The 13,805-nt window shown below is 41.5% G+C and overlaps 1 protein-coding gene across 1 annotated transcript in view; it reads right to left on the reverse strand.

Moving 5' to 3' along the window:
* LOC128705882 (uncharacterized) overlaps window positions 1-13,805 on the reverse strand; it is a 67,100-nt gene that overhangs the window by 49,164 nt on the left and 4,131 nt on the right. Inside the window, exons 3-7 of the mRNA XM_070083689.1 lie at window positions 10,180-10,376; window positions 6,715-6,807; window positions 6,520-6,624; window positions 5,548-5,705; window positions 4,722-4,966 (exon numbers count right to left, since the gene is read on the reverse strand). Of these exons, the coding sequence (XP_069939790.1) occupies window positions 4,722-4,966; window positions 5,548-5,705; window positions 6,520-6,624; window positions 6,715-6,807; window positions 10,180-10,376 (798 nt within the window). The remainder of the gene's footprint in view (window positions 1-4,721; window positions 4,967-5,547; window positions 5,706-6,519; window positions 6,625-6,714; window positions 6,808-10,179; window positions 10,377-13,805) is intronic.

The raw sequence follows: 13,805 nt of genomic DNA on the forward strand, positions 1-13,805 counted from the left end.
CAACACCGGCAACCCGCAGAACAGGAGCCGGGTCAGGAGAATATTTACCACTCAGTTTTCGTACTTTTTTCCAGACTGCACTCATAGAGGAAGCAGAGGTGATGGTGGAGACATAATCTCGCCAGCAAGTGCGTTTAGCGTCACGGATGACATGGCGAGCGATCGCACGCTTCTGTTTAAAATCAAGGAGTCGCTCTGTGGTTCTATTGTACCGGTACCTGCCCCATGCAGCGCGTTTCAAACGTACTGCACGAGCACAAGCAGGAGACCACCAAGGCACGCATTTCTGAGAATGCCTGCCCGAAGTTTGGGGTATAGAATGAGAAGCTGCGGTGAAAACGGAGGACGAGAAGAGGTGTAAAAGCTCATCGATGGAGGACGAAGAAGGAACCTCTTTAAAAACAGTCAGGTGTGAGTAAAGGTTCCAATTTGCCCGATTAAATTGCCAGCGTGGGGTGCGAAGAGGTGGCGAATATGAAGGGGAAGTAAGAATGATTGGGAAATGATCACTGTCATGTAAGTCCGGGAGAACAGACCAAGTAAAGTCTAATGCGGCGGAGGAAGAGCAAACTGAGAGATCGATGCAAGAGAGAGTATGAGTCCGAGGATCAAAATGGGTGTGAGTACCTGTATTTAAAACATGGAGGGGGTGGGTGGCAAGAAAAGCCTCTAACTGAATTCCACGGGAATCACAGTGAGACCCTCCCCAGAGGAAATGGTGGGCATTAAAATCACCAAGTAACAGAATCGGTGGCGGTAATGACGAAACAAGGAAGGCAAAATCCGGAATAGATAATGCCCGAGAAGGAGAGAGATATAAAGAACAGAGCGTATACCACCTATGTAAGTGGATACGGGCTGCTGTGTAATGCAGCGAAGTATGAACAAATAGCTGATGGTACGGAATATCAGTGCGGAGAAGAAGGGCACTTTCATTAAAGGTCCCATCAGGAAAAGGATCTGAAGAATACAATAAATTATAGCCTGAGATGTGAGAAATAACAGCAGAGTGTAATTTTGGTTCCTGTAAGCAAACACCAACAGGGGCAAACTGGGAGAGTAACATCTGAAGCTCACCCCGATTACCCCTGAGGCCGCGTATATTCCACTGTAAAAAGGCCATGATTGGCAATGATAAAGATACTTGAAATCCGCAGGTAAGGGTTCCTACGGACTAGAAGGGTTAGAAAAGTCCACATGCGGAGGCAGTGGAAAATGTTCAAGCAGCGAAGGAACGGTGCGCTGTGAAGAAAGGAGTTGCGCAGATGGAGCAGAGGAGAGAGGAAGAGCGGAAGGTGGATCAGTGTCCATTGATGGTTTGGTCTCTGCAATATATTCAGAGATTGCTTCAAGTGTTTCGGAATTCAGAGATGTTGTATGGGAGACAATATTGGGAATGGTAGGGGGAGGATGAGTAAAGATTGGAACTGTATTGGACTGTACCAAGGTAGGGGGGGGCGAAAGGGTGGAGGGAACTGGAGAAGCGTGGCAGGGGACAGAAGAGACAGGAACCTGGGAGGTGGCAGAAGAGGAAGAAACTTGGGAGGGAACAGGGGAGGAAGGTACATTACGAGGAGGAGGGTGAACCTCTGCACTTGTAACTGAGCCAGTGAGAGGGGAAGAACTAGGGACAGAGACAGGGAGGGTAAAATGAGGAGGTGGAAGATGGGTAGGAGGTGTTACCGGACCTTTTTTTGACTTTTGAGAAGTAGAGGGACGATTGGGAAGAGGTGTCGTACGAGGTCTCGTCGATACTGAGGCTTGTAAGAGAGAACTCGAAGAAGCGAGATTAGACTGAGGCGTTGAAGTAGGGACGTCTGAGCCGAGGACAGCAAAAGGATTAGATACAGGAGTGATTATGGGAGAGGTAACCACAGAGGTGGGTGTAGAAGATGGGATACCAGAAGTGGGGGGACGTTTTGAAACACGGGAATAAGAAACACGTGGGAGTCTCCCTTGGAGGCGGAGATGAGAAACTGCCATGGCATAAGGGAGACCTTCTGTCTCTTTGAGGTAACGGATTTCCCGCTCGTTTAAATAGACCTGACAACGGCGAGAGTACGAAGGGTGAGCCTCATGACAGTTAAGGCAAGAGGGAGATCGATTGCAAGACGTATTAGAATGGTCATCGGCACCACAGACTGGGCATTCGGCGATAGATCTGCAATATTTCGCTGGATGGCCAAATCGCCAGCAATTTCTACACTGTTGTGGTGTAGGGATCACCTTTCGAACTTGTAACCGATGTCCTGCTATATAAACGGAGGATGGGAGTTCTCGGCTGTCAAAAGTTAAACGAGCCACATTGCTAGGGTATCGTCTCCGCCCACGGGCAAGAAGAACGTAAGTGTCTACCTTGAGGATTGGGAGATCTTGGAGTTCCAGCTGTTCTAGAATGTCGGTGCCACATGTCTGGAAATTTTGTTGAACTATGGTATGGGGCAGAATAACGGTACCACTACAAGAATTGAGGGAATGATGTTTTTCAAGGGTGACAGGAACAGTATCTATATGGGTAAGACGAGAGAGCTCACGAGCCTGGGTAGCATTCTGTACGGTAATGATGCGCGTACCGCTCTTAAGAGCATGAAAAGAAATATCTTTACCAACATGGCGTAGGAGTGCCTTGCCAATACTATGGTCAGAAAGATAGGCAGTAGAGGAAGTTGGTCGTAAAGTGAAGAATTTAGTCCACTGTTCAGTCTGAAACTGAGCGTGGAAAGGTAGTGAAGGACGTGTCGATCGTTTCTGAGAAGAACGAGAAGGTGAAGGTGGAGAAGTATCATCAGCAGGTAATTGTCGTTGACGTTTAGGCGTGGGACCAGAGTTGGTCCGACGTGGAACGGGTCGGCGATTTGAAAATTGCCGCACCGTAGAGGGAGAGGCCGGAAGCATAGTCAGAGGAGAGCGAAGGTCTGATAAATCGAAGGAGTCAGTCGAGGCCTCAGTACCTGAAGCGGGTGAGGAAACAGCACCGGCAATAGGTACAGAGGCATGAGGAATGTCTGAAGAGTGGTCCAAAGACGAGGCGGGGTCAGAACGGGGTGCGGTATCAAGAAGGGGCCCGGGGGTACCAGGTTCATGGACTAGGGCTGCCATGGTTAGGTTACTTCTTTCTTTTTGTTTTTAAGAAAAAAAAAGAAAGAAAAGAAAATAAAAATAAAAAAAAGAAAAAAAAAGGGGGGACCGGGGAGGGATAGTTCCTAGGAGGGATGAAAGGGCCAGAAATCTCCCTCCGCGCCCAAGAGGACTCGACACCGCTAGTAGCGCAGATGCAGCATGGAACCCGTGCCATACCCTACCCTTCATGCCAGTAAACCAGCAATCTGGGATAGCAACCTCACATCTGCCGAGCTACCTCGGTGGACAAAAGAGAGGGCGGCCGGATATCCGCCACAAAGCATACCTCCTTCAGCCACCACCCCCGGAATCCGAAAGGTGGCTTCCAGAGCTACACCCGTCGCCCAAAAGACACCCAAAGCTACTCCGGGATACCGGAGAGGGATCGGGACATCCCTAGGCAATCCAGATTCCACGGCAAACTACGCCACCGCCAAGAAACCTCAACGGAATGGGATGGACCCCGGTGTCCTTTCTCCTACCTAGGAACTAGCGCGCCTGTGGGAGAAATCCCAAAGGACAAAAAGAGGAAGGGCAAAAGGGAGGAGTGGGGAGGAGGAGGAGGAAAGGAAAAAGGGGAGGATGGGGAGGATGGGATAGGGGAGGGGAGATTGGGGGGTAATTAGGTTCGGTCTGAGGAAGAAGACCGATAGGTCTAATTCCTCAGACCAAGAGCCTCTTCACCACGCCAAGGAGCCCCCCTTGAAGAGGCGTTGATCTTAAAGCTTCACCCAACAGTGAAAGTAAAAGATGACAATGATAACCACTGTATACGAGTATGGTCTTTCATTGGGAGCCAACGCGAAAGTTAGACTTCTGCCTTCCTCACTCACAGCTATAATCGAAGTAACAGTTTTCTTACCATAGAGCATCCGCAATCCATGGCTATTCAAACAATACTTTCAGGAAAGAGGTTGATACCATTGCAATGATTTACAGGAAATCCTTCCAGATGTCTGATAAATTTGAGTACAGATACAAGAAGAGTTATTGGCCATATCAATGACAGTACCATCAAGACAGGTTTGAAGAACTTGTCATTCTGGGTGAAAAATAGCCAAGTTCATTGCTAAATTTGTATTAACTTTTCCTCAGCACAACTTTACTAGTTTGGGCTCCATACTACTGGCAGTGAAGGCTCAACACCTATCCATGTTCATGTTGAAACTGACCTTCGATGTGCCCTTTCTAACAGCCATTTTTAAATATATGAATGAACAGTTGACAATATCCAACCTCTCCGCCTCGCTTTCCTTCTCTCCCCGACTATTCTCATCCTGACCTTCTCACATTCCCCCCAAATTTAAATTGTTGCCTTTAGATACAATCATTGCATTAGTTCAGTTTTATGGGAAGTCTGACGAGTGTCAAGTAATCTATACACTTTTATTAACGTACTGCTAGTAAGATTTCCGTATACAATTTCTTTGAAACCAGTAAAATATTGTCAGTCCATGTATGAAAGTTTAAGTGGACTAAAAAAAAAAAAGGTTAACTAGTGGTCTAAAATATAACCCAGATGCTAATTTGTTCCTTCATTTTCCTTAAAAGTATCTCGCTGTGTACTTGAAGGAAAGATAGTCTGATGGGGAGTCACCTACCATAGATGCACGTAGCTAGGACTACTCGTAGGGATGGCTTGTAAGAGGTGCAAGTGGAGGGCGCCCTGGCCGGGAGCTGCCTCCTGCACCAGGTAGACTGCCACGTCACCTTCAGCAGCATAATGGCAACCGTTGCCATCCCGAGAGTGGTCCTGTTTTCCAACTGTGATGCAGACCAGTAAGAGACCATCACCAGGAAAATGTCCAAATTCACACTTTCCCCTTGGTCCTGGCGAGCGCTGAACCTTCACAAGTAATGCGGATTAAGAAATTATTCAACCATTGAGCCATATTTAACTATTGCTTTCTGTATGCCTTTTTAATGCATTTGATGTATTCATCGTAAGAGAATTGCTTATATTAATAACAGACAATGGGCATAATTTTAGAATCTTGTAAAGAGCCATATTTCAATATTCTGAAATTTATAATTTAAAATACTAAATAAAACTCCAGCTGGGCGATTTTAATAAAGCTAGACCCAATTTCTTCAAATTTCATAGATGGTCGCCGCTAGGAGGATTTTTAGATTAGTTTAACGTACTGTTAATAATGAATTAGAACAAGTGGCTAAGGCAGATCAGCGACTATCCATGGGTTCTAATCCCGGCAGCTCAAAATTTAAACCTTTCACACGAATTTTTCACCACTCAGTAATGTTTAAGTCACAAAATGGGGAACCATATTAAGCTTCACTTAGTACACTATTTACACTAGTCATTTTGAAAACTAGTCAGTGAACTTGCTGAGGAAAGTCTGCGAGCTTGCATGCAGGGGTGGTGGTGGTGGTGGTGGTGGGGGGGTGTACTGTGTAGACGAACCTTACCTCTAGCGTGTTCTGGTCTACTGTGTAGAGCGAAACTTCTACAGTGTTGCTGACAAGGGCGACGATAAGTTTGTCATGCCAGACTGTCATATGGACGGACTGGGAGCCGCGTACACCAAGACTTACCGCGCCTTCCACGGCAGACAACACTGTCGCACCTGAGGAAAAGAAAACCTAGTGACCTTCACTGCAAACTTTTGCATATTAATAAAATATATCGAACTCTTGATAACTGGTTAATTTGCAGATATAACAATCTAGCCCACATTATCTGCCAACAATTATCAGAACTTCATAAATTAAGAAAACCCCATCTAGAAACTAACAAATCTTATTCCATATGGCATGTTAAATTTAAAGTAAAAAATGTTAACCATATTCTAGTTTATTAAACTGTTTAAGAGCTGTAACTGAACTAGTGGTTTTTCTTGCTATATATACTTAAAGTTATAACCATGCCCTAATTGTAGAAAGGATATTTAAAAAGTCGCCTGACAAGCTTATCATTAACTATGTATAGCCAAGATTGTCATTTAATGAACTTAAGTTATAAAGACCCAGGCTCACAAGTGAGACTTTCCAAGACTCCCAGGTTACGAGTCACAAATGTTGAAATATAAATATTCTTGTCTTGGGCAATAAGATTACAGTAAAATCAGACTATGTAAAACAACCACTGTGAAAGAATAGTGAAATTCCCAGCGCTTTCGTGACTTCACATTATCTTAAACACTGTCGCCACAAGTCTCGCCACAAGTCTCGCCCCAACCCCCCCCCCCATCCCCCAAGTCACGGTGGTCCAGCGTCAGGAAGGCAATTAAAATTTTAGTGGAGATTTACTAGCAGCGTCACTAATCTACCCCTCCCCCCTTCCCCAGTACACAAGTTTTAAATGCAGATTAAAGATAAGAAATGATATTACTGATTAACACTACGATTAAATGTGTTTGAAAGATAGACGAAACTGCCTACCTGCAGAGTCCCTATATAGACTTCTCTTGTGATGTTGACTCTCCGTCCAGGGCTGTCCACTTCTGCCTTCACTCACCGCCCTAACAACTTCACTGTGTGCTCTCTCTGGGGTAAATATACAGGTGGTTATATATACACATACATTTATTATATACGCCAATATTTATCAATCCCTGCGCATATATTAAACATTACCTCTCAAGTGGTTATGGGCAGAGTTGGTGTAGAGGGCGACTAATTCGTCTGCTTCAGTCAATAGTCTTTTCTTTAAGTTGGCCACACGACCACCTAAGAATAGCGAATTTTATTTAACAATTCAGCAACTAAATATTAGTGGAAGCTGTTTTAAGGAACTAAAAAATAAAGTACTTTATACAAGTTCAGAGTTTATCACTACCACGTTAATGCCACAAAAAACTCCTTTAAAAAAGTTTGTCATCTTGCGTAACTACTCGTTTCATGCTGGCAAGATTCTTGCAAGGCTCTTCTTATATAGAGAAGTTTACCTTTCATTATGCTTCTCAGGAACCTCAAAACAAGTGTACGCAAACACGACAAACATCAACAATGGGAAATGGGGAAAAGTGCGAACAAACAAGAGAACACAATGAAAGCTCGTGGGGCACGGACCGTCGGGGATTAGTATGGAAATTGCTTGAACGAGTGTTGTAGGAATGAAGGGAGGTTGGGGAGAAGAGTAGTTTACCAAAGTTTATAAAAAAAAATCACTGTACAACAGTATCAATAAAGGGACATGTTACACAAAAGCTATTTCGCAAAGATCACGTGGCCTTGTTTAGCGTTACAGTGTTCACTAAGTTCACTTGCAGTAATCCTGAATTTATAGTAGGTTAATTACTAGCAAAATTGAGTCATTCAAATGCAAAAGTTGCCTTTCATTACGCACTGGGACCCCAACTGTACTTTACCACAGGCAATTTAACATGTCTGGAAAGCAATTAATATCCAATAAATCAGTTAGGATTGACTAATTATTCTGTTAAGTAATTCATTATCAAATTTTATATACAAATCAAGCTGATTGTCGGCAAATGAGGTGACCCCCTCCACTCCAAACCACGAAAGGTTTGGAGAGTATTGCGGTAGACTGGAAAAATAATTGAGCCACTGAGTAACTTTTGTAAGTTTCAATACGCAAATAACCTGCAACGTTTCGGTCAGACTTGTACCATTTACAAAGTCAGACTAGACTAAATGGTTCAAGTCTGACCGAAACGTCGGAAGTCTTGTGTGCGGGTTATTTGTGCATTGTTCCAGTCGCGGCATTGTGCCTTTGTTATTTAAGTTAGAAGTATAATGAATATCCAAAAGCGTACTCAAGGATCTCATCCTCGGGACCTGCAACTTCATTATGTAAAATACTTTTGAAGGTAGAAACGGCGTCATTGCCTTTACTGTAGCCTGAGATTTGCTACATTCTTATTTCGGGGAATTTATCAGTTCGTGTAAGCACAATGAAATGTAGGTCTTGAATAGTAATTACGGCTGAAGCTTAGCCTTCAACCTAGAGCCTTTACAAACATCACAGACTAAGCTGGAACGTTAACCTCGTGCCGTTTTCATTTACTTTAAGTGAATTTTGGATCTTCTAGAACAGTGGTTCCCAAACTTTTTCAGCTTGTTACCCAATTTAACATGCCACATAAAGCATGTTACCCCTTTCACAAAATGTTGTTATTATTGATATATATGGCTAAACGTGAACGTATACAGCCTCGCATACTCTGCTAATCCTAGCAAAACCATTGAAAACGTAAGAACCACACATACATTATTTTTTTTTATTATTATCACACTGGCCGATTCCCACCAAGGCAGGGTGGCCCGAAAAAGAAAAACTTTCACCATCATTCACTCCATCACTGTCTTGCCAGAAGGGTGCTTTACACTACAGTTTTTAAACTGCAACATTAACACCCCTCCTTCAGAGTGCAGGCACTGTACTTCCCATCTCCAGGACTCAAGTCCGGCCTGCCGGTTTCCCTAAATCCCTTCATAAATGTTACTTTGCTCACACTCCAACAGCACGTCAAGTATTAAAAACCATTTGTCTCCATTCACTCCTATCAAACACGCTCATGCACGCCTGCTGGAAGTCCAAGCCCCTCGCACACAAAACCTCCTTTACCCCCTCCCTCCAACCCTTCCTAGGCCGACCCCTACCCCGCCTTCCTTCCACTACAGACTGATACACTCTTGAAGTTATTCTGTTTCGCTCCATTCTCTCTACATGTCCGAACCACCTCAACAACCCTTCCTCAGCCCTCTGGACAACAGTTTTGGTAATCCCGCACCTCCTCTTAACTTCCAAACTACGAATTCTCTGCATTATATTCACACCACACATTGCCCTCAGACATGACATCTCCACTGCCTCCAGCCTTCTCCTCGCTGCAACATTCATCACCCATGCTTCACACCCATACATTATATATAAAATTAATAATAGCTACAAATTCACAGTAACAGTGGGTAAATACTAACTATATACTGCACAGGGCAGTACACATACATACCAGCTTATGTCTACCTCGGCTGATGCTCACAGATAAACTGACAGTGTGAAATAGAGGCAGCCTCAGGAAGTGAGTGACGCGTACTGGACAGGTCGATCTGGGCTACTGAGTGACTTTTGTCCTGAAGCATACTTGTCAAAATACTTTTGGGTTTCCACACACTTAGCTATATATTTCTTCTTTTCTAATACTGTATATTAGTTTTTGATGTTTATTGTTATTTGGTTTAACTTTATTACTTACTTATAATAGGTTTACTTTACAACTTTATATACTAAGACAAAGTTAACAATAATCCTCATACCGGGTACCGCATTGTTTTCTTGATTTTCAGAATTCATAATTTTTTTTTCTGTCACCCCTCCATTACCCCCCAAAAATGGTTAAATTACCCCCAGGGGGTAATTTACCCCCAGTTTGGGAACCACTGTTCTAGAAAATTGGAAGACTAGCCAGTTACATCTCATTCTCATTTTAATAAAGGTTTGTAGTGTCGGCAAAAATATCTAGAAGTGTTAAATTAGACCGTATTACGAAAACGGAACTTTGTAATAAAAGCTCTTAACGAATGAAATCCAGTGTTCGCCTGTCAATACTGGGAAAGTAATGCGTGTAGATGCATTATTATAATCAAGAGGGAAGCGCTAAACCCGGAGCATTATACAGCGCCTGGGGAGAGGATGTGGAAGGCATTCAGGCTTAATTCGGGGAACTGGAGCACAGATCCAATTCCCTAAATCAAGAGCCCCTCACCAACATCAAGGAACCTTCCCTGAGGGGTGTAGATGCATTACACCAGGTCTTCTCACAGGTAAACACTGGGACATTTATAAGTTCCCCTTACTCCCGAGGGTCCCTCATTGAGCTGGTATATATTAGTCTTAACTTTTTACCTCTTGTTTGTTCGGGTGTATCTGTTCTTAAATGGGTATCGATTATATATTTCAGTATTCTGTGTACTCCACTAATTTTTACCTTCCATTCTTAATTTCCTCCATATTTATTTTTAGAGCAATTCACAGAATTTGGAACTTTTGTTGGCGACTTTCAGTGATAATGATGTTATATCCTCTTAGCCATACTGAGAAGCAAGAGGCAAGCGTGGTTTAGAATTTTCACTCACCCGGGTTTAATTTTTCTTCCCCCGTTACATAGGGACGAACTTTCTGCCAGAGCGCTCCAAGGACACCATCGTCACCTCCCACTGTATCATCGCTGGCATCTCTTCTGTCAGTTGTCTGTGAAACGTTAATCCAGCCACCCAGGTCTACTCTGGCACTACTATCGTCATTAAAACTTTTTATCGTCTCCTGTTTATACCTATTTACATGAAAAAAAAATAGTATTTAGAAAGGTATTACAATCAAGAAATATATTTGTATATAGTAAAATTATAAAAAAATTTCAAGTACGGAAAGACTGACTATATTTACAAGTGTAGTATCCAGTCAGTGGCTAGGCTTCAAACGCCTTTTATTGTACAGCAATAAAGGAATGGAACAGACTGCCTGCACAGGTCAAAGCCAGTCATAGCACGAGCCAGTTTAAGAAGAGCCAAAAGGCACCTAATTAATGTTGCAACAAAGGGAGGACTTTTATCAGCCATAACATGTAAAAAGAGTCAACTATTTACCTTATTCCTGTTATATATCCTTCATTGTATAATCAATCTACTATGTATAATAAGGTATTAAAAGGACCCGAATGGAAATGTCACTGACTTGTTTGGGTTATCCTATGCATAATTATTTTTATATACCTGAATAAACTTACTAGCCCAGAGATGGCCAACCAATGGTGCGATGCGCTAAAAGTTAGGCATTGCACCCCAGTGAAAAAAAAAAAACCTAGGGTTACAAAAATTAACCAATAACAGATTTGTAGAAAAAAATAAATTCAGCTTTTAGAAAAGATTTTTACCGAGAAATGTAAATCTTACCTTGTAATCATTATTAGCTATTTTATTAATTTCGTGCACACCTTTTAGCTAACATCATCGTTCACATAATCTGCTTTCAGTTACAAATGTATTAAGACCACGTTTACGAGTTGCTATATATATTCAGTACAGTGCTCTGCCCTTATTGTACAGAGGGACTTTTGTACGAGTGTTTCCGCAAGTACGAACATTTGATTTTTTTCATCGAGGCGCTTTTTTTTTTTTTTTTTTTTTTTTTTTTTTTTTTTACACCAGAGTTTACAACCGACACAATGCGCTTCTCTGAACTGAAGTTTTGTACTTTTCGAAACACTTTCTAGTCTGTTACCCATCATTTAATGAACAGTGGCAAAGTTATTTATTGCTGGCGAGGAAAACCGTAGAGCATTGTGAGAACACTCAAGATCATGTCTTCATTACATTAAAAAACCGACAGGCTGATAAAGAAACTCAAGTTAGTGTTTGGGTTACGGGAAGTGGGGGATTAAGAGAAGAAATTAGAATACATTTTAGAAGTTGTCAAAGTCTGGCGATGACTGAAGTGTCTTACGAAATTGACTGCGTTGGTATATATAAAAACGGAGGGGGGAGCCTTTCTGATGAAGAAACACCCTTGTCTCAAAGTATTTGCAAGAAGTTTTAATGAAAATTATTGAAAGGGAGAATCTCGTAGCCAAGAGTTACAAGAACCGAGGTACTTTTCTAGGATTCATCTGAGCAACTGAAAGATCTTTCCCAGGTTTGCACCTTTGCTTTTGACTAATCTGCCGACACGGGTGATGTAGCCCAGTTAAGAATTTTAAGAGGAATTTAAAATTTTAACAGCTTTGAAGATATTAGTCTAGAGTCCCTTCATGGGGAAAAAAACAGCATCAGATACATTTGACAAAGTAAAGCCTTAACTAGAAAATCCTGCGACTAGATTCTAGTAAACTAGAGTTTGTACTGACGGAGCAACGTTAATGACGCGTAAAGCAGCTGTGACTGCAACTTTGCTTTGAACATTTTTAGGTCGTCCTCTAAAATTTAATTGCATTATACACCAAGAGTAGCCGTGGAAAAAGCTAAATTTGCAGTTTGTGGTAGTGAAATGACAAAATTAGAGCAACATTAAACAGAATTCAGAATACTGAAATGTTAAGTTTAGAATATGGCGACTTCATTCACTGGGGCGCGCTGGCTTCCTGGTAGAATGAGCCGCTTGACATTGTCCTTTAATTTGACAAGTGACTAGTTTAGCATTTTTAGTTTATTAACAATCATCTCTGATCTATATTTGAAATTGCGGGGGCGAGAACAGTTTCCTAGCTTATTTAATCATATCAGTGTATTAAAGTTAAAATTCTTCAATTGAGGATTTGAGCCAGTTTCCACATTTATATAGAACAGCGAATGTGCTGAAGATAATGGCAGTTTTACTCAATATTGAAAAAAACATCGAAAGTTTGTGATTTTGCTAAAAATTGCGTATTCACATTTATAAGCCTATTTCCACTTAAATTCCTGAAAATAATTAGCAACACAAATGGGAACTTTTTTTTATTTAAAAACATTGTGAACATTAAATTTTATGTTCTTCCCTCAGTCTCAAATGCTTTGACAGTTAATAGAGAATTACCCTGTGAACATTTTCCAGAACAAGCAGTTTAGTTTGAAACTGCTTAAAAACAAACTGAGGGGACAGATTCAGATTCGAAAAATTATCTGCTGCTCAGTAATTAATTGAACATTAGAAGCTTTGCGAAATCAAAGAATAAAATCTCAATAATGTTTAACTTAAATTATGAAAAAGTCAAACGTCCATACTAACGTTTTAAAGAAATGAATGGGGGTACAAGTGTTATGGCGCATCTAAAAAGCGTGAAAAAATTAACGCATAGAATGTAGAAGTTCGGCCGCTCCTGTTGTAGCCCTTTCTAAAAGTTTAATTTTTAAAACTTTCCTGCATACCAGTGTCCTTTTACCATAGTACATGTTTAAGCCTCCTGATACAAAGTTGCCTTTATTCTTACTTTGAGACCATTGATTTTGCTTCGAATTTATTCCACGTAATGTATGAAGTTTTAGTATTGCAATCGTTAATGGCGGATTCTGTGCTGTTAAGTCCTTGAGGCAGGTCTAATACCATAGCTATTGTATGGTACTAAAATTTCCACACCTGATCAGGCTATTAAATTATTTCTTTAATATTGATTTTTCATATAACCATTTTTCTTAATTTAAGAGTCTAATGGTACTCTAACATTTTAAACTTACTTCCTACTTGAATCCATCCATAGGAAATATGGCAAACCTTTGACAAGTCATCACTTTCATAAAATATGAACATTCTTGGTATATTCACGCATCAATCCCAGTAGGAAATAGTCAGCCATTTTAATCATTTTGTATACAATGTAAATTACAAACTAATGTTCCTGAATACTGATTTATGGTTATAAACTTTTATTGAGGACTGGATCAATCTATAGACATTTTTAAATGGTTATAAAATGACCATTAATTTTAAAGGGGTGGACCGGTAAGCCAGCGAAAGAACTGTCAGATGACGAAAGCTCCACAGGCGGGTCATTTACTGATCCGCGTCAGGAAACGCTTGTCCTGTTTCCTGACAAACCTTACCTAACTGGATCAATCCTTTTAGATCCAACCTGGTTGCCTCTCTTCCCCCCCAGGTGCTCTTACATTGGATGCAATTATGCCAGTTAATTCCAGGGAGTTTTTTATAATGCGTTTCCAACACCTAACATTTACGAAACATTTTCAACTTTGTAAAGTCTCCCTGCGCTCGTGAAGACAACCTTCAGGGG

The sequence above is a fragment of the Cherax quadricarinatus genome, chromosome 10, assembly GCF_038502225.1.
Source record: "Cherax quadricarinatus isolate ZL_2023a chromosome 10, ASM3850222v1, whole genome shotgun sequence".
In the NCBI taxonomy this organism is placed as follows: Eukaryota; Metazoa; Arthropoda; class Malacostraca; order Decapoda; family Parastacidae; genus Cherax; species Cherax quadricarinatus.